Source organism: Schistocerca cancellata, chromosome 6, assembly GCF_023864275.1.
Source record: "Schistocerca cancellata isolate TAMUIC-IGC-003103 chromosome 6, iqSchCanc2.1, whole genome shotgun sequence".
Taxonomy (NCBI): Eukaryota; Metazoa; Arthropoda; class Insecta; order Orthoptera; family Acrididae; genus Schistocerca; species Schistocerca cancellata.
In genome coordinates, this window is record NC_064631.1 from 502,284,288 (window position 1) to 502,305,740 (window position 21,453).

The 21,453-nt window shown below is 41.1% G+C and overlaps 1 protein-coding gene across 3 annotated transcripts in view; it reads left to right on the forward strand.

Moving 5' to 3' along the window:
* Positions 1 to 12,540: 12,540 nt before the first annotated feature.
* The window catches only part of LOC126190836 (uncharacterized), a 40,837-nt gene continuing 31,924 nt past the window's right edge, over positions 12,541 to 21,453 (forward strand). For 2 of the 3 annotated variants that reach the window (XM_049931414.1, XM_049931412.1), the window contains exons 1-3: positions 12,541 to 12,638; positions 12,764 to 12,916; positions 15,342 to 15,491. In XM_049931414.1, the coding sequence (XP_049787371.1) occupies positions 12,570 to 12,638; positions 12,764 to 12,916; positions 15,342 to 15,491 (372 nt within the window). In that variant the 5' untranslated portion in view covers positions 12,541 to 12,569. The remainder of the gene's footprint in view (positions 12,639 to 12,763; positions 12,917 to 15,341; positions 15,492 to 21,453) is intronic. The other variant, XM_049931413.1, reaches the window with a different exon arrangement.

The window sequence follows — 21,453 nt, forward strand, 5'->3', positions numbered from 1 at the left end:
TCAGTGGCATCAGTTGCATGTAAGTTTGATTTGAAAGCAGATGTTTCAAATGTCTACGTTGTGGCAAGAAGTAATGTTCAATCAAAGCATCTTTCACATGAGTGTATGATTGTTCATGTACAGGTAGCACATCTTCAATGCTTTTGATGTCATCATTGCCTAATTGTGCCAACACTAACACATACTTGTCAAAGTCATTGTGCACTTAGTGTTTGTGAAAAATTGAAGAAACCACAAATAACTGTTTATTGTCCAGAATGGTGGGAGTTTCAGATTAGCAACATTCAGCAGAGATGAAGCATTTTGCAGATCTAGAATGGTGTGGAAACTCAATACCACATTTGTAGTTGGAGTTGAAGTGGGTGGGGTAGAGAGTGACGTATTTCTTTCATTAAGTGATGATGTAATTAGTGTTGATGGTGTCTCCATTGTCAGTGACAATGATGATGCTGACTCAGTTATTAAATTTTTTGCGTTTTATAGTCAGTATTTCAAATAAGTAGGCTTTAAGATTTGCTATTACCCTAACCACAAATGAGGAAATGATGTATGATAAAACATAATAAGGATTTACTGGAGATTTACACACTTTTAATAGATTGCTAGTAACATACAAACTTTGAAAGGCAACAAACGAAAGCAAACTGAGAGAAAGTTAATCACTTCACATGACACTTACCATTGCACTTAGTTGACTGGCTGATCTCATGGTAACCACATCTTCACAATTCCTTTTTTTCCTTACTAGCTAAACCAGTAGTCATGGTATTACTATTCTTTTAGACTTCATCCCTATGATCATGTTCATTTGTAAGCCTACTCCCATTTCTTCACTTCTGACACTCCTCCCATGTTATGTCAATTTCTTAGTCATCCATGGCATTGCATATGCAGCCCTTTTTGACTCCTTTATTATGGATTCATTTGAAATTCTTTTCCAGGGAGTATGGATTCACTGCCCAAGTATGGATATTAATGTCCCCTTCTGGAGTGAGAGCTTAACCTGCACTCTAAGACAAAAAATGGTCCAACTCTGGTTCTTATGCATGCAGTTATTCAGCTTGGCATTGATTGACCAAGTTATTGGATGTCCTCTTGAGGAATGCCATGCAAACTTCCGTACAGCTGCTGCATTAGACTGCCAACATTCTGAGAAGATTGGAGTGCCCTGTCAATAATGCTCTAAATATTCTCAACTGGTGGGAGACCTGATGACCTTTCTGGTCAAGGTAGTATTTCACAAGCAGAAGACAAGTAGTAGAAACTCTCGCTGTGTGCGAATGAGCATTACCTTGCTTAAATGTAAGCCCAGACTGGCTTGACATGTAGGGAAACAAAACACAACATAGAATTTAATATCAACATACTGCTGTGCCATAAGTCACCAAGCTATCATTGTTCTTCCCCATAACATAAACCTCACCCACTTCATCATCCTCACGTACCAGCATGTACTTGCTTGGAATTCTGCACCATGGAAAATTTTACTATCTCTGCTACCTTCCTGGGAATAACTTCCTGAGTAATTGGGAAACTTCCACAGCATTGCTCTCATGCTTGCTAAAAAGCCTGCTTCTCCAATGCATATCAGTTTCTCTGCTTGGGTCCCCTAAATGCTCACCTGTGGAAGTGATATGCTTTACTTAATTTTTTAGCAGACACTACTTGCAAAAAATTGCAGCTGTGAAACCAGACACCATTAACATAAAATTAGTGTGTTATTGTCTGCAAGAGCCAATTGTAATACAAATTTGTAGATCAACATTTCTTAACAGACTCACTGCTGTAATCTGCATTGATTATCAATCACTACAGTTTACTGTTCTTGCAGCATTGGCGGTCAAAGTGAATTGAATGACAACAGTAAATTGTACTGTTAGCTCCCTCGTGCTGAATCAGCAGAAATCAGAACGCTGGACTAAAATATTAACTACTGCTGAGTATCTGTCCATTTGTAATGCCAGTTCAGTTGTGACTGCACCTGGCTTCAGGTGAACTCCAGTATATTATCCTCATGGTAGGAGAAACAGTAGCAGTTTTTAGGCATGTCAGCTGGTGTTGATGCTGCAGCCTAAACTACCAGCACTGGCCCACTGTACTGCGCAATTACACACCAGATGTTTGCTGCAATGACTTCATTATACACTCCTGGAAATGGAAAAAAGAACACATTGACACCGGTGTGTCAGACCCACCATACTTGCTCCGAACACTGCGAGAGGGCTGTACAAGCAATGATCACACGCACGGCACAGCTGACACACCAGGAACCGCGGTGTTGGCTGTCGAATGGCGCTAGCTGCGCAGCATTTGTGCACCGCCGCCGTCAGTGTCAGTCAGTTTGCCATGGCATACGGAGCTCCATCGCAGTCTATAACACTGGTAGCATGCCGCGACAGCATGGACGTGAAACGTATGTGCAGTTGACGGACTTTGAGCGAGGGCGTATAGTGGGCATGCGGGAGGCCGGGTGGACGTACCGCCGAATTGCTCAACACGTGGGGCGTGAGGTCTCCACAGTACATCGATGTTGTCGCCAGTGGTCGGCGGAAGGTGCACGTGACCGTCGACCTGGGACCGGACCGCAGCGACGCACGGATGCACGCCAAGACCGTAGGATCCTACGCAGTGCCGTAGGGGACTGCACCGCCACTTCCCAGCAAATTAGGGACACTGTTGCTCCTGGGGTATCGGCGAGGACCATTCGCAACCGTCTCCATGAAGCTGGGCTACGGTCCCGCACACCGTTAGGCCGTCTTCCGCTCACGCCCCAACATCGTGCAGCCCGCCTCCAGTGGTGTCGCGACAGGCGTGAATGGAGGGACGAATGGAGACGTGTTGTCTTCAGCGATGAGAGTCGCTTCTGCCTTGGTGCCAATGATGGTCGTATGCATGTTTGGCGCCGTGCAGGTGAGCGCCACAATCAGGACTGCATACGACCGAGGCACACAGGGCCAACACCCGGCATCATGGTGTGGGGAGCGATCTCCTACACTGGCCGTACACCACTGGTGATCGTCGAGGGGACACTGAATAGTGCACGGTACATCCAAACCGTCATCGAACCCATCGTTCTACCATTCCTAGACCGGCAAGGGAACTTGCTGTTCCAACAGGACAATGCACGTCCGCATGTATCCCATGTCACCCAACGTGCTCTAGAAGGTGTAAGTCAACTACCCTGGCCAGCAAGATCTCCGGATCTGTCCCCCATTGAGCATGTTTGGGACTGGATGAAGCGTCGTCTCACGCGGTCTGCACATCCAGCACGAACGCTGGTCCAACTGAGGCGCCAGGTGGAAATGGCATGGCAAGCCCTTCCACAGGACTACATCCAGCATCTCTACGATCGTCTCCATGGGAGAATAGCAGCCTGCATTGCTGCGAAAGATGGATATACACTGTACTAGTGCCGACATTGTGCATGCTCTGTTGCCTGTGTCTATGTGCCTGTGGTTCTGTCAGTGTGATCATGTGATGTATCTGACCCCAGGAATGTGTCAATAAAGTTTCCCCTTCCTGGGACAATGAATTGACGGTGTTCTTATTTCAATTTCCAGGAGTGTATTTGCTGCACATGCAAATAGGGAAATTTCTTCTTACCATGCCCCTCTTGCCACTCCACCAGTGGGTTTCTCATGGTGTGACCACAGTAGTAGATATTAAAAAAAAGGCATGAGACATGCAATGCATTCACATATTTAGCACTGAAAATGTTCAAACTACCTGCCATATTGTCATAAAGAAACCAGCAACTCTTAGTCGCTCGGTTCTCACCCTAACTGTGGACAATGCCAAAAGACCCCTAGCCCTGCTCTGCTCTCTTCCTCCTCAACTTACCGTATTTGCCCGAATCTAAGCCGCACTTTTTTCCGGTTTTTGTAATCCAAAAAACTGCCTGCGGCTTAGAATTGAGTGCAAGGTAAGCGGAAGTTCTGAAAAATGTTGGTAGGTGCCGCCACAACTAACTTCTGTCATCGAATATATGTAGCGCTACACAGGCATGCTTTGCATGCACGAAGATAAATACTGGCACCAAAATCTCTGCATCAGTAAATAAATAAAAAAAAGGTGGAAGACGAGCTTTTTTTTCTCCACCCCAAGTTTTGACCACTGCATTTTCATACATTATCCAATGAGGTAAATACAAATTCCGTATTGTTCATCTTCGAATATAGCAGCATGTCAATGTACTACGAAAATCCGGCTGGCAAGACTGTTTGGGATGTTTGTCAATATGGCCAACTCTATGTTCCGAATTTTTTCCTACCTGTGAGAAGAGATAGTTGCTAATAGTAACTTTTATGAATTGTGAATCATATGCAGTATTCTCTTCACCATAAGAATAATATGAATATAAACATTTTGCCATGTATTCTTTCATGTTTGCTGCCATCTCATTTAAATCCTGTCTGCCTAATAAAGTACGAAACTACAGTGAGACAACAGCAAACACAGAAGAATATACATATTATGTCATTTTTATATTCGTATTATTCTTATGCCTAATAGTGATAGTCAGAAATGAAGCATGGCAATTGACTAGATTTTTAAATCTAAGATGACTCTAATTTCTGTGCAGAAGGTAATGTACTAAAGAGGTGTCTGCAAAGATTTTCAAATGGAGAAAAATTTTCACTAAACTCTCGTTCAGAACATCTTCTATCATATGCAGTCTATTATTTGGTTCTTGTTGATCATTATCAAAGAAAGCAGCAGTGTAAGTAACAATAAACAGCAGTCTCTTGCCATTGTCTCAATAATGAGACGATTCTTTTTTAAGCAGTGGTAGCGTGCACAAAAGCAAGCCATGCTGCGAGCGGCGACAGGCCGTAACACTCATTATCAGAATGTGACAAACAATGCATGACAGAGTACAGTAATGCATTTTCAGCTTAGAGTGACGTACACACCTGTAACAAAGAGAACGGCACTTATCAGATCAAAGGAAAATAAGCAATCAATTCAAACCAGTTGAAGCACGTGAAAAAGGAAGGGTACCTGTATAAGTACGGACGGAGCCCCTGACGCATAGCAATGACTACCTGGGAAAGCTTAACTGCTAAGCTTACAACTCATACATTATCCAATGAGGTAAATACAAATTCCGTATTGTTCATCTTCGAATATAGCAGCATGTCAATGTACTACGAAAATCCGGCTGGCAAGACTGTTTGGGATGTTTGTCAATATGGCCAACTCTATGTTCCGAATTTTTTCCTACCTGTGAGAAGAGATGTCAATGGGAAGATGGCAATGGGAAGAGAGAACATATTGAAGGGCAAGTTCCCATCTCTGGAGTTCTGATAGGATGGTGTCAGTGGGAAGTATCCAGATAACCCAGATGGTGTAACACTGTGCCAAGATGTGCTGGCCATGCACCAAGGCATGTTTAGCCAACCAAACTACTGTAGCTGTATCGTCATTCATTCTATGTAAATTGTTTCTCATATTACAATGGACCAACTTTGTTTTGATTTGGAGGTGCAGCCTAAAACTTTGCTCTCCCCTTGAATTTCAAGTCTCAAATTTCTGGTGCGGCTTAGATTCGGGAACATTTTTTTCTCTTGATTTCGAGTCTCATTTTTCAGGTGTGGCTTAGATCCGAGTGCGGCTTAGATTCAATTAAATACCACTATGTGAGTCACATTAGCTCTTAACTTCCATACCACAACTTAAAATTATTTACCATTTTGGAAAATAATTGATATCAAACAAATAAAATACAATTTTACATTACATTTGCATTCCAATATTATACAGATTAATTTTCCATACAGCTAAATTTATATCTTTCATTTAATTAGGAGTGACACCTGCAGGGAGCTAGTCATATTCATGACTTACTCCTACATGCCCTGTGTTACATCTTCAGTCAAACAACACAGTACAGTACTAGAATTTTTTACTAATACATAAATAAACAATAATAATATGAACTATTTATGCTGAAGCTAATTTGTTGTGTAATTGTGGTGGGCTTTCTGTTTTGGCACACAACCATTGTTTGTTTGTGGAAAGGGGAAAGGGTGAAAAAACAAAGAAGCTTTAACTTACCAAACGAGAAAGCATTGGTATGTTGATAGACACATTAAAAAACACAAACACACACACAAATATTCAAGCTTTCACAACCCCTGGTTGCTTCATCAGGAAAGAGGGAAGGAGAGGGAAAGAAAAAAGGATGTGGGTTTTGAGGGAGAGGGTAAGGAGTCATTCCAATCCCGGGAGCAGAAAGACTTACCTTAGGGGGAAAAAGGACAGGTATACACTCGCGCACACACACACATCCATCTGCACATATACAGACACAGGCAGACATATCTAAATGCAAAGAGGTTGGGCAGAGATGTCAGTTGAGGCGGAAGTACAGAGGCAAAGATGTAGTTGAATTACAGGTGAGGTACGAGGGGCGGCAACTTGGAATTAGCAGAGGTTGAGGCCTGGTGGGCAATGGGAAGAGAGAACATATTGAAGAGCAAGTTCCCATCTCTGGAGTTCTGATAGGATGGTGTCAGTGGGAAGTATCCAGATAACCCAGATGGTGTAACACTGTGCCAAGATGTGCTGGCCATGCACCAAGGCATGTTTAGCCACAGAGTGATCCTCATTACCAACAAACACTGTCTGCCTGTGTCCATTCACGTGAATGGACAGTTTGTTGCTAGTCATTCCCACATAGAAGGCTTCACAGTGTAGGCATGTCAGTTGGTAAATCACGTGGGTGCTTTCACATGTGGCTCTGCCTTTGATCGTGTACACCTTCCGGGTTACAGGACTGGAGTAGGTGGTGGTGGGAGGGTGCATGGGACAAGTTTTACACTGGGGGCGGTTACAAGGGTAGGAGCCAGAGGGTAGGGAAGGTGGTTTGGGGATTTCATAGGGATGAACCAAGAGGTTACAAAGGTTTGATGTGGACAGATGTGTCAAACTGGCCATTGGACAGATAGAGGTCAACATCGAGGAAAGTGGCATGGGATTTGGAGTAGGACCAAGTGAATCTGATGGAACCAAAAGAGTTGAGGTTGGAGAGGAAATTCTGGAGTTCTTCTTCATTGTGACCCCAGATCATGAAGATGTCATTAATAAATATGTACCAAACTTTGGGTTGGCAGGCTTGTGTAACCAATATGTCTGCTTGTGTCTGTATATGTGTGGATGGATATGTGTGTGTGTGCGAGTGTATACCCGTCCTTTTTTCCCCTAAGGTAAGTCTTTCCGCTCCTGGGATTGGAATGACTCCTTACCCTCTCCCTTAAAACCCAAATCCTTTCGTCTTTCCCCTTTCCCTCTCCTTCCCTCTTTCCTGACGAAGCAACCAGGGGTTGCGAAAGCTCGAATTTTGTGTGTATGTTTGTGTTTGTTTTATATATACCCTGAAGTTCTCGACTGGGCCACCTGTGTTGTCTGGCCCAGCACCCATCCACTGGAGGGGTGTTCAATCACTCCACTCTCCTACTGACACTGGCACAAGCCAGGACATATTTGGTACTATGTGCCCACTTCAGGGGGAAAGATTTAGTATCACCACCAATGACTAATATCAATCGTGGCTCAGAGGCACAGCAGATGACAGTTGACAATCGCCACCAGGTGGATGCAGGGTATGTCATGTGGGCCAAGCTTCTTGCAGGAATGGGGCCAGACAAGCAGCCGTGATACAGTCCAGTACAATCCAATACATGTGCTACCATCAATCACACTGTTCTGTTTGTTGGATTTCAACCTTGCATTGTACCTGGAAGTTCTTGTTTTTGTTATTGGATTTCTGTTGTTGATAAACTTGCCCTTGTTTACATATTATGCTTTGTATAGGAACTGGACAGAAAAGTATAGTGCAATGCAACATTTCCACAGCTGACTTCATGACAGGATCCTTCCTCCTGACCTAACACAGCCAGCCAAAGAGAGTATAAGTGCTCCCAGATTATCCATAGTGTCGTGCATATAACCAGCACATTCTCCATGCCAGGCATCAGTTGAATATGTGACTAAGCTACTCCAGTTTAAATAAGGAGTATCAGCAACTAGGCAAAACTAATGATCTCCAAGCCATGAGTTAGCCCTGTTGGCGTCAGCCTTCGAACTGGATCTGCCAAGGTTAAGCCACCCAGTGGGTGCTTTCACCTGATGTTACAACTTGTCTCCAGTGGTGCTGGTTTGAAATGGGATCTGTGCACTTCCCAACAGCAGGACTCTGCTGCCTGGCTTGGCAATATGGCACCAAGCTGACAAGATAACTTGTGTCAGCAAGTTCGCTGCTGCCAACAGCCACTGCTGCTTCAGCATACTGTTGGTGATATCACGGGTTTCTCCATAGCCAAAACTTCCCACACATGCAACCCTGTAGCTGGAACTAGCCACTCTGTATCATAAGTGTCAGAAATGTCTGCACCGCAACACAGCATAACTCAAGTCTTAAAAAACTCAAGTGTGTTCTTTTCCAGAACATTTGACAACTGTCTCCATGCCCTGGGATGAAGAAACCCATCTCTTTTCTCCAAAGTGGTATTCCAGCCCACATCCAACCTATTCAGTATCTCAGAGTATAACCTTACAGCATCTCTGCTTCCAATCACACACTTCAAAGGTAATTCTCCCCCAAGTCCTGTCCCGTACACCCACACAACACCTAGTCATGCAATCGAATGACAGACATTCCCTATCAAATATTGGTAGGACCACATGTGAAAGCAGCCATTATGTCTCTCAGTTGTGCTGCAATTAATGTGAAATCTCTTATGTACTTACAACATTCTGCATAAATGACTATCACCACCTACGGCCAAACACAAACTCAACCATCAATTTTGGTGACCATGTTTGGGCACAACAACAATAACTGCAAAAGCTGCTGCAGTACTCATGTAATCTTGATCTTTCCTCAGGACCAGCTGCTTTGAAATGTGCCCCTCCAGAACACAAACATAAATCTCATAATCCCCATGGCCTATACGTCCATAGTCCCACCTTCAGCTGACCCTTCATATTTTATCCCCCCCTTTTCCTGTCTGATTTCCTCTATCTCAATCCCCTCCTCCTTGAGATTCCTCTTTTCTGTCTCTTATACTCTATCCATGAAGATCCTGATTATTATCAGTATCAATCCAGGTATCTTTAACATTATTGAGAGCCGCTTTTCTCACCTCCCAATATAAGAATGATGGTTTGGTTTCTTATCTTGGTATCTGAGTGACCTGCCTCTTTGTTTTTAGGCAATCCCCAATACTTCCCACTTCATTGCCTGAGAGAGGAACAAATAATTGAAACAGTTACAAAAGCAGGTATTTTTTTGTCATTTTTGTATATCTATTGGCAGAAAGTAGAATTTTCCCTCCTGAAGATAAGTGATGGTCAGCCATTGTGTCTTTTTGCAATGTTATTGTTTTCTCAAGGAACTTCCCTATTCATACATTCTACACCATGAAGGATTACCTCAATAACACAGAGCAGGAGTTTGGAGTTTTCTAAAAAAAAATTGACACAAGTGAATGATAGTAAGGTACCTCTGTCATTCCTTAACAAATTTTCCACTATAATGTGATTTTTTTCTGTGAAAACCTTACATTAAAACTTTGCATTGGTTAATACTAACACTGTATCCTCATTTTGAGCTCAGTATCTCACTTATAATGTAAAGATACTGACTCAGGCTTTCAGGCTAACATGTGGGGAGTTTTGTTACACAAAATGAAAACCAAAAAACCTTGCTGTAGTCTCAACGCAAGCTGAGTGTGTGTGTGTGTGTGTGTGTGTGTGTGTGTGTGTGTGTGTGTGTGTGTGTGTGTGTGTGTGTGCGTGTTTCGGGGGGGGGGGGGGGGGGCTAGAAATGAATAAATAGTGAAGCACTAGGTTTTTTACACTACAAAATAACTTGTAAACTAAAGATAAACCGAATGAGGCTGACAGTGATTAACAGACTTGCCTTATTTTTTGTTGGAGGTTCTAATCCATGCCTGGCCATCTTTACTCAAGTGTTCCATGGTCCCTTAAATTAAATTCACGCAAATGCTGAGGGGTTTCCTTTTATAAGTCCATGGTCAGCTACCTGCCCATCTTTGTCTAACTTTGACCACTAAGTACGTAAATGCCTGTATATACGAAATATAATTTTTGTTCTTAATCTGTTAATAACATGGCAAGTCCAATACTGTTGTAAAAGTGATCCTATGACCAATACTAATACCACTCTAGTCCAAAATTGTATATAAATGACATTTGATACACCACAAAATGTATAATATGAGATAAACTGGGCACCACTGCAATGTATAAATCATTATTTTGTCTCTATACACTAAAGAAATGTGAAAATCTCCTTCGTCTGGAACTCAGAAAGAAACATACACAATCCATAGTACTTCCAAATGTTGATCATAGTGGTATTACTATGTGAGGACTCTCAGATAAGAGCCACATTGCTTGGAACTGGTGATGAAATCTGCTTTATATACAATTATCAGCCAGAACATTATGACCACCTACCTAACAGCTGGTATCTCTGCCTTTGGTACAGCAACCAGCAGCAGTGCATTACATCATGGAAGCAGTGAGGCCTTGGTAGATCACTAGAGAGAGTTTGCACCACATCTAATTCCTGTAAATTCTGGGGAGAGGGGCAATGAGCTCTGATGCCTCGTTCAGTCGCATTCCAGATGTGTTTGATCTGGTTCGGAACTGGTGAGATGAGGAGCCAGCTCATCAATTGGAACTCTTCACTGTGTTCCTGGAACCACTCTATCACACTCCTGGTCTTGTAACATGATGCATTATCTTATTGAAAAATGCCACTGCCATTGGGAAACATGATCATCATGAGGGGCTTACATGGTCTGCAACCAGTGTAAGATACTCCTTGGCCACCATGTTGCCTTGCACGAGCTCCACTGCACCCATGGATGTTCATTTGAATCTTGTACAGACCATAATGAAGCTTGTCTCCATCCTGCAGGACAGGTGTCAAGGAGCTGTTCCACAAGATGATGACAGATTCATGCCCTCCCATAAGCATGATGAAGACGGTATCAGGATTCTTGAGACAATGCAATGCTCTGCTCTGCACTAAAATCCAGTGTTGATGGTCAGGTTCCCATTTCAGTCGTAGGGGCTGATGATGTGGTGTAACATTGGGAGCTGCATAGGTCATGGGCTGCAGAGGCCCACCTTTAGGAGTATTCGGTGCACTGTGTATTCAGACACACTAGTACTCTGCCCAGCATTAAAGTCTGTTATTAGTCCCACCATAGTTTGCCACCTGTCCTGTTTTACTAGTCTGCCCAGTGTGCGACATGCAACATCTGTAATGCGGGGTGACCGTCCAACCCCACAATGTCTGGATGTGGTTTCCCCTTGGTTTCGCCACGTGTTGAAGACACTCATCACAGCACTCCTCAAAAACCTGTAAAGTCATGCAGTTTCTGAAATGCTCCGGCCAAGCCTCTGGGCCATCATGATCTGTCCTTGGTCAAACTCATGTAGATCATGTGGACTCTGTAGTTTTCATCTGATATCATGAAGAAGGAGTAATGGGCTTAGAAAATAAACTTTGTACTTTAATTAGTGAATTTAATAAAGTACTGTGTACATATGGTGCCAGTTTGTGTTGGTATCTCAACAGCTTTTAGCTGCAAAAGTACTTGGATTTTATAAAAATAAACATTTTAATTTGAAACTATAAACTAGTATCATCTAGTGTTACCAATTTTATTGATTCCAACTACTTACATTAATTTAATGATCCAACTAACAAGCTCTGCAAATAAATTTATGAAATTTTAATTTAAAGAAGGTAATTGTTTTGCACTCAATGAAGTTATTTTTGAGCCATAGACATTATTTGCAATCCAGTTGTGAGCTCAAGTACTGCACTCAGGGTGTCAAGTCGCAAATGAATTTATAATTTGTTTAGCAGATGGGGTTTCAAAAGTCTATCAAACTTCTCCCCTGTTCCTTATACAGGAAGCCCTGTACTGGAACAATCTTCTTTGATGTTCACTGTATTTACTATGTCACTATTTTGCTTGTCAACAGCTGCTGACAATTTTGAAACTACCAAAGTTATTCAAATTATTGTTTTTCTTAATAACATGATTACTACTGTTATTATTTCCCCTGTTCTTGTTATAATGTCATTATAATTGTTGCAATAATGATTATTAAATAGTTAAATGAATAATGAAGATTTGTAAAATGTGGGAATCTTGGAGAAATGTATTTGTGAAAGAAGGTTGAGAAAAACTAAAACAAAATTAAAAATACATTAAACTGAACATCTGAAAACTTTAGGACCAGTTACTGCCAATTCTATTAACATTTTATCAATCAATTAAACAGCAACATGTAACATTCCTGATATTTATATTATTATTTGTATTATTATTATTACAATATTAGAAAGCCTAACTGTCCATAACATCAAACTAAATGTATGAACTGAGAACATTAACATTCTTGTCACATTTCTGACTGAGATGTCTTGTAAACACCACTGGAATACCTGCCATGAATATTTAGCAGCTGTCACTCCTTACATACAGTTATGTTGCATTTAGTATTCAGCTACTGACAGAATGAGGGCCCAGTGTACAAACGAGAAAGGTCTTCAACAACTACCCATTGCCTACAGTCCTGGTGGTAAGGTAAGCATTGTAAATGAATTGAAATAATTGCAGGAAAGATGTCTGCAATGAAGAAATGTGAACAAGGTTTCTATATTAATGTTCATTCTAATACTTGAAAAGTATAATGAGATTTATTTTTCCAGAAACAATCAGCAAGCAACATGCAGTTTTCATTATTTGTGAAAATACTTATTGTCTCCTTGATCTGTTTTCATATTCAAATAGCTGAAACAACTTTCAGTGACTTTGAAGGAGCTGCAATTTCAGTTCCTGATGATACATTAAACTGGTTTCAGGTATGTTATCATGTTTTAGGCAGTCCACTTCATATCATATACAAGAAATATAGTAAAAAAATTTCTAATGAAGCATGTTTTCAAATTACTTTGCATACATTTCTTATTAATTTACATTATCTGATTTGGTACAGCCAATGGTTTTATCAGGGTGGAAAAGTTCTTTCTGAATTATATACTTGTGTTAAATCTTTATGAAAACTGTGTGTGATTGTGTGGTATAGGTTAAGGAAGATGCTTCCTTAACTAACTGTCCATGAGTGTTTCCTTGCCTCACTGCTTCTCTAACTGAACTGTCACTACATCTCTTATGATTTTGGTAATAAAAACATTTTAAAGACCTCTAATATTGTTTGCTACCTTTCTTTTGATCACTTATCTCATACTGTGGAAATAGAGGATAGAAGAGAAAGCAGTTGTAGCTACTAAGATAATATGTGATTATCATAACTACAATAAAAAGATTTGGATTAGCAGATTTCATTTCATGGTGCTCTTTACACTTCTCTTGCCTCTGGTTTCTGAATTACATACTATTCATGTGAACACTCAATTCTTAGCTATGACATTCTGTTTTGGGGAACAAATGCACAGAATATGAACACAATTTTCAAAATCCAGAAAAGAGCCCTAAGAATAATAACCAAAAATAGTAGTTGAGCTTATTGTAAAGATCTTTTCAGAACACTGGGGATTTTAACTGCACCATGTGAATACATTTACCAGTCAGGTGCACACATCAAAAATAACATTGGTAATTACTGCACAAACAGCTCTGTTCATGACCATGGAACAAGAGCTAGACTCAACTTACATTTATTAAGAAAAGATAAATGTAAAACTCAAAACAGCATTTTCTACCACGGAATAAAACTGTACAATAAATTACCACAAGAGATTAAAGAAATTGCAAAAATACACTTATTTAAAAATGCAGCTAAAAAGTACCTTTATGCAATACATTTTATACATTGAAGAATTACTTAGATAAAAGAGAGCAGGGGTTTGGTAGAAAAAAAATGTTATACACATAAATAATAGTAATGATTATAAAACATCCAACATTCCACATAACACCTTCACACTATGTTTTTTTCCCTTCTTTCTTCCTTTTCTATAAATACTTACCCCCACGTTATGCATAGCACAACACTAGCACCTCTTCATCTTCTTGAGCTCAACATCTCACTCATTACAGAGGGATGCTGACTCAGTTTTTCAGGATAGTAAATGGGAAGTTGTGGTACAGAAAATGGCCCAGAGATCACCAGTGTGTGTGTGTGTGTGTGTGTGTGTGTGTGTAGTGAATGAAGCGTTACGAAACAATGTGTTTTAAACAATGTGTGTATAGTGTGTGTGCAGTGACTGATAGTGAGATATGAGTGAACAGTGTGGCATTGCATTATTTAATAAGTTATTTGTAAAAATGAGTATTGTATACCACGAGTAAATTTAATGATTGTCTCTAACTAGAAGCCCGTAAATGTATGTGTTTACGAATTAGCTTATTTTAAATTGATCTAAAATTGTAAATACTTTGACATGTCCTATACCCTAGTAAAAAGAGATCTATGGATGAATAAAGAGACTGCTACTACTACTACTACTACCACTACTACTACATAGCCCTTTGCATGTGACTTTTAAAACTGATGTGCCATTCCATTTTTACTCTCATATGTAGGGCAAAATGATCTCATTGTTACTTTATCTATGCTGGATATTGCTGAACTATTTAAAATGAACTCCATTTCCAAAGCCTTTTTCGTACTGTGTTAAGTTGCTTTATGATCTGTACTTCTGTGGTATTCAGCTGAATACTATTTATCATCTATCTCCAAAATGGCTTGCAGTTTTTCATTTGGTTACAGTCATTGTCTTGGGTACTTGTGGAGTATGTATCATTGTGATATTTTCAACAAATGATGCAAAAATTAATAGCAAAGGGGTCTGTCAGTCATGAAGTTTGTTTTACGCACAAGATATTTTAGTTGTTATATCCCACACTAATGGGAAAATTACACACTTTTCCTACTAGTGAACTTGCACTTCTGTTATATACCTTTAATATCACACAAAATATTGTTTAATTTGCACTGGGTCTCCTTACATGTTAAAATCACAATTTTTATTCCTCTAGCATTCACTGTTACAACTTTTTTAAGACAGATTTTTGTGGAATTCATTCCTATGTAACTTTTATTACATTTTGAGACATCTCAGACTAAAAAGTGAAACCATAAGCTGAGAAAAGTGGAAACTTTAAATTCTTAAGATTCCTTTAATTTATCACAGCATGATGAAAAACAGAAATTATTCCACTGTACCAGTTTTTGAAATTTCAATCCTATTTCATTTGTAAGTTAAATAAACACTGAAATCCTTATTTGATTTACTTGTTAAAATATAGTTGTTCTTCACTTAGGTTGGACTATTGAAAACTATGTTCCTGTTGTTAGTTCTTCAGTGGATAAATGGTGCTCTGCCATTAGAAATTTCACTTCCGCTTGATAAATTTGCCTTGCCACAAAGTGAGAAGTATAATACAGATGATGAGCATACTTTTGCTACAAAGGTGCGTACTACACTATTAATATTCATAGACTCCTTGTCTTGCCATTATGAAATACTCTAAGTGCAACATTACTCCCTTTATTTTCTTTTACCTACACGCAATATTTTCTCTTATTTAAACTCAGCATATTTATTATTTCCCTTTTTTATACTTTCATCTTTCTTAAAATGCTTTTTTTTTCTTCTTTCCAACTTACCATCCTCATTTCTTAACAAATCTCTTGCTTCAGTACTTCTCATTTACAGCTTATGCTAACTTGTGACCAGTACTGAAGTTCTCCTCTTGAAAAATGCCACCACTACCATCACCATCAACAACAATGACGATGATTTTTTTTATGGCATTTTTGTACCACCTGTTCTTCTGGTATATGTGTTTTGACAGTTATTGATAATATTCATATTCTAACAATTCTTCTTTGACATTTTACAGGCTCCTCTTTTAGAATGGTGAGTTAATAAGCACAATGTTGAAAATCTTCATCAAATTTTGTTGGTTTGGGACATTTTCCTTGAAATCTGCTTTCATGTGCAGAAAATTTTTACATTTCTTTAAAAAAAATCTACTATTTATTGTCTTTTTTGCCAATTATGACTAATTACAATACATGGCATACTTTGATTTACTAACTCTGCTATCTTCCTGTAGACCCTATCTTTTCCTCCTCACTCCTCTTTCATCCCTATTTCTCAAAACTGGGTAAGACAATGCAGTAGTTAAAAAATTGTATTCGCAGTCAGATTTAAGTTTCAAGTGGCTTCCTTAACAAGTTGAGAGGAATTTCCTACCCCATCCATGTCCACCCCCAAGCTCATGCTCTATCTCCAATGAACAGATTGTAGATGTGACATTAAATTCTAATCTTCCTTTGAATCCTCTATCTTTTATCTAAGGCTCAAACAGCTGAGACCTGAAGCTGGGAGCAGCAAATTTAAGAATAAGCTAGATAAGTGAACTGTGGTCAAACATGCCAGATCAGGCAGGGGCTAACATATCAATGAAAATAATCGGTTTTTGAAACTATAGCAGAATTGGATGGATAAATGCAGTGGCATGAGAAAACACATATACAAGTTAAGGAAAAGTGCAATATTTTGGAGCCAGTGGCTCCTAATTCTGGAAGAAGGTTTGAGGGGAAGGAAGAGGGATGAAGGAAAAGGAGTGGGGAGGTTTAGGAAGTGGGGAGAGCTATGGAAAATTCGTCCAGAAGCACGGATCATGGATTACTTACTAGATGGGATGAGAAGGAAAGACTGAAAGATCTGACAAAAGGATTGAAACGTAACTTGTGAATTCATTTCACTTATCTTTTAAGCTGTTGTTCATTTGATGTTGAGGGGGTAACTGTGCATTGAACCAAGTCCATATTTTAAAATCTTGCTGCCTGGAGCTTCAACAACACTCAAGCTTTGAAATAACATAGTTGATACTGAATATTAACTAAACTGTTTCATACAGTCAAAAAATTAAATTTTATACATTCAGGTTGTATGGAGTTGCATCCCAGAAGCATGCTAACAACTCCCCTTATTTGGCTTGCACCGCATACCTTATATAATTTTACAAGAATGTGTAACATATTTCTACAGTATGGCACACATGATTATTACAATTAAAAATAGATTTCAGATTGGAAAGGCATTGGCTTGTTGTAAAGTTACAATCTTGCTAATAATTTACTAAGACATTCATGATGTTGTGTGGAATTACATCAAATTGACCTCAGTAACAATATTCTTTACTAATATTCAAATTACTGAAATTATGAAGAGTCTGAAATGCTAAGAATACTTATGCTTTCACAAACCAGACTGTTTTTGGAGACAGTTAATTTCATTATTAAACTGGCTGTGTAGTACAAAATTACTTACAGATGACACACCAAGTGAATTAAATTAAGTATAATCTCAATTATACACATAAACAAAGTTAGTATAATATGCAACATATGTACTGAGTATTCTGGAATCATCAATTACAGAATGTGTGGTCCCACTGTGCTATATTAAAGAGAAGCTACAAGTTTGTTACCTACAATCTAGCAGCCCCACTGTTCTGGGACTGTGGCTGAAAGTGCATGGATAACCCAAGTAGTTTAGATACACTCCTGGAAATTGAAATAAGAACACCGTGAATTCATTGTCTCAGGAAGGGGAAACTTTATTGACACATTCCTGGGGTCAGATACATCACATGATCACACTGACAGAACCACAGGCACATAGACACAGGCAACAGAGCATGCACAATGTCGGCACTAGTGCAGTGTATATCCACCTTTCGCAGCAATGCAGGCTGCTATTCTCCCATGGAGACGATCATAGAGATGCTGGATGTAGTCCTGTGGAACGGCTTGCCATGCCATTTCCACCTGGCACCTCAGTTGGACCAGCGTTCATGCTGGACGTGCAGACCGCGTGAGACGACGCTTCATCCAGTCCCAAACATGCTCAATGGGGGACAGATCCAGAGATCTTGCTGGCCAGGGTAGTTGACTTACACCTTCTAGAGCACGTTGGGTGGCACGGGATACATGCGGACGTGCATTGTCCTGTTGGAACAGCAAGTTCCCTTGCCGGTCTAGGAATGGTAGAACGATGGGTTCGATGACGGTTTGGATGTACCGTGCACTATTCAGTGTCCCCTCGACGATCACCAGTGGTGTACGGCCAGTGTAGGAGATCGCTCCCCACACCATGATGCCGGGTGTTGGCCCTGTGTGCCTTGGTCGTATGCAGTCCTGATTGTGGCGCTCACCTGCACGGCGCCAAAAACGCATACGACCATCATTGGCACCAAGGCAGAAGCGACTCTCATCGCTGAAGACGACACGTATCCATTCGTCCCTCCATTCACACCTGTCACGACACCACTGGAGGCGGGCTGCACGATGTTGGGGCGTGAGCGGAAGACGGCCTAACGGTGCGCGGGACCGTAGCTCAGCTTCATGGAGATGGTTGCGAATGGTCCTCGCCGATACCCCAGGAGCAACAGTGTCCCTAATTTGCTGGGAAGTGGCGGTGCGGTCCCCTACGGCACTGCGTAGGATCCTACGGTCTTGGCGTGCATCCGTGCGTCGCTGCGGTCCGGTCCTAGGTCGCCGGGCACGTGCACCTTCCGCCGACCACTGGCGACAACATCGATGTACTGTGGAGACCTCACGCCCCACGTGTCGAGCAATTCGGCGGTACGTCCACCCGGCCTCCCGCATGCCCACTATACGCCCTCGCTCAAAGTCCGTCAACTGCACATACGGTTCACGTCCACGCTGTCGCGGCATGCTACCAGTGTTAAAGACTGCGATGGAGCTCCGTATGCCACGGCAAACTGGCTGACACTGACGGCGGCGGTGCACAAATGCTGCGCAGCTAGCGCCATTCAACGGCCAACACCGCGGTTCCTGGTGTGTCCGCTGTGCCGTGCGTGTGATCATTGCTTGTACAGCCCTCTCGCAGTGTCCGGAGCAAGTATGGTGGGTCTGACACACCGGTGTCAATGTGTTCTTTTTTCCATTTCCAGGAGTGTTCATTGTGACAAGGATGGGAGAAAAGTGGAAGCTAAGGTTAGTAGAAGTTGGGAGGCTGGAAATACTAAGAGGGCCCTTCTGCTAGGGAGTTGTCAGGGCCCTTGTGATAGGAGTTGTCATTGGAGGGGGATGCCTGGACTAATATAGAATCCTTTGGGTAATGAATACCAGGTAACTATTATTCTTAAGCAAAGTGCAGGACTCAGCAATGTCACATGTGACAGGCTCCCTGGGGATTTCTGCAAACAATTTGGACTACAGCTATGTGATTAATGATGAGATCATGCACCTTGCTGGGAATAATTCTCGCTCAAATGTGAAGATTACGCAACTCTTTGGGAAATATAACAGCCTCTGGATGAAGTGTTCTGTTGAAAATGTAAGTGTAGAGCCTCAGAAGTCACTTTACAGAATATAGCAATCACTCATGGGTGGCTGATGCACCACTCTTCATACAGTCACACCCTACATACCATGATAGAAGTTACATCTGAATGTTTCTGGTAAGAGCTTACTTACACAACTGATTTCCAGAACATCCAGTGTAACAAGAGCACCATCTGTTCAATCCATGTGATTTTGATTAGTTCCACAGGGCCTTTTTAGTGTAAATGTTTCCAGAAAGTAGAGCTACTGAATAACAATAGACAGAGTTTGCAGCAATCACCAGAAAAACAAAAGATGATGTTTTGGACAGCACAAACGGTAAAAATCATAATACAGTTGGACTTGTCCACCAGAACCTAAGAAGCTTGTACAAGAAAGACGAGATTCTCATGTCAACACAGGACATTGAAAAATCTAATTATTTTATGTCTGACATTTGCTACTTAGCAAAAGTTGCTCATTATTAGTGCTGGGTCACCCACTCTCTTTTCTCGATGAGAACATGACTTACTTTTATTGCAACTGATGATGCAGCTAAAATACTGTGATTCAGTTGTGCCTATAAACAAAAGACTTACAGCTGATGCAGTCTCATCTTTGCGCAAACATTGTTTGTTTAGCTGGTCGCAGCAGAGTTCAGTGAGACTGTGGCCTGCAATCACATCTGGTCTGTCACACCATGACTGCTAAGAGCCTGTAGCCATCTACCCTGTTGATATTGTCAGGCTGCTTCGGTATTTTGATTACCTCTCCCATTTGGCATTAGGCAATGGCCTTGCCGCAGTGGATACAACTGTTCCTGTGAGATTACCGAACTTAAGCGCTGTCAGGCGTGGTCGGCCCTTTGATGGGTGACCATCCAGGCTGCCATGCGCTGTTGCCATTTTTCAGGGTGCATTCAGCCTCATGATGCCAATTGAGGAGCTACTCGACCGAATAGTAGCGGCTTCGGTCAAGAATACCATCATAACGACTGGGACAGCGGTGTGCTGACCACACGCCCCTCCTATTCGCATCCTCCACTGAGGATGACACGGTGGTTGGATGGTCCTGGTAGGCCACTCATGGCCTGAAGACGGAGTGCTTTTTTTTTTATTTGGCATCACTGCAAAGTTTAATCCTTGGACAGTAATGACGCTGTTGCATAGCTGGCAGTTTCTGACAACAGGTTTGTGATGGTCTGAGATGCACCCACTCCTTTCCATGTACCATGTGCCATCCCTGTCAGTTATTTAAATTTCTTCTTCTAGTGACTGCAGAGGAATTATTTTTCCATGCAGTCTTCTCTTACGTATTTCATGAATTTTGCTCCAATTGCTGACAGTTTCATTGATAACCATGGATGCTTCAGGACCAGCACTCTGTTGTTGGTGTCCGGACTGCTATGTAGTTGTTGGATCCTTTCCCTCAACAAACAATGGCCAGCTCACTTGTAGATGGTATCCAGCTGGGGTGGAATTCTGAGGAATCTCAGAATGACAGCGTTGTCATGGAACCTCTTGAGAAATGCCAAATCATTGAGTAACTTTTCCTTCATCTTCCTCAGTAGTTCCACCTAGTGAGGTGGAGCACAATATTTTTTTTAGGTAAAATCTTTCATTTCCAAACACCTCTCAGATTGCACCATATGAAGATAAAGCTCACCAGTTACTGTATCTTCAAAGAAGAATGGCCCAATCAAACTGCGCACTGACAGACCACACCACACATTAACAACCAGTAGAATAACATGACTGACCACATGAATGTGAGGACATTCAGGAGCCCAGTACACACAGTTGTGGCAATTTATAGTACCATTCAGTTTGAATTGTGCCTTTTGAGACCAGATAACCATCCCTGAACACCATCCTCATTAAACATGCCTTCAAACCACTCACAGTACTCACTTCCTGCCCTTACAGGTCATTGATATAAGTACTTAGTCTTTTGAAGGCATTGCCAATTTCATTAAAATCCTTTTGGATGTACTGTCACATCATCATACAAAATACTTTAAATACTAAAAAAAATAGACATTTTGCCCAAGTTGCAGTGGCCTGCCTCAGG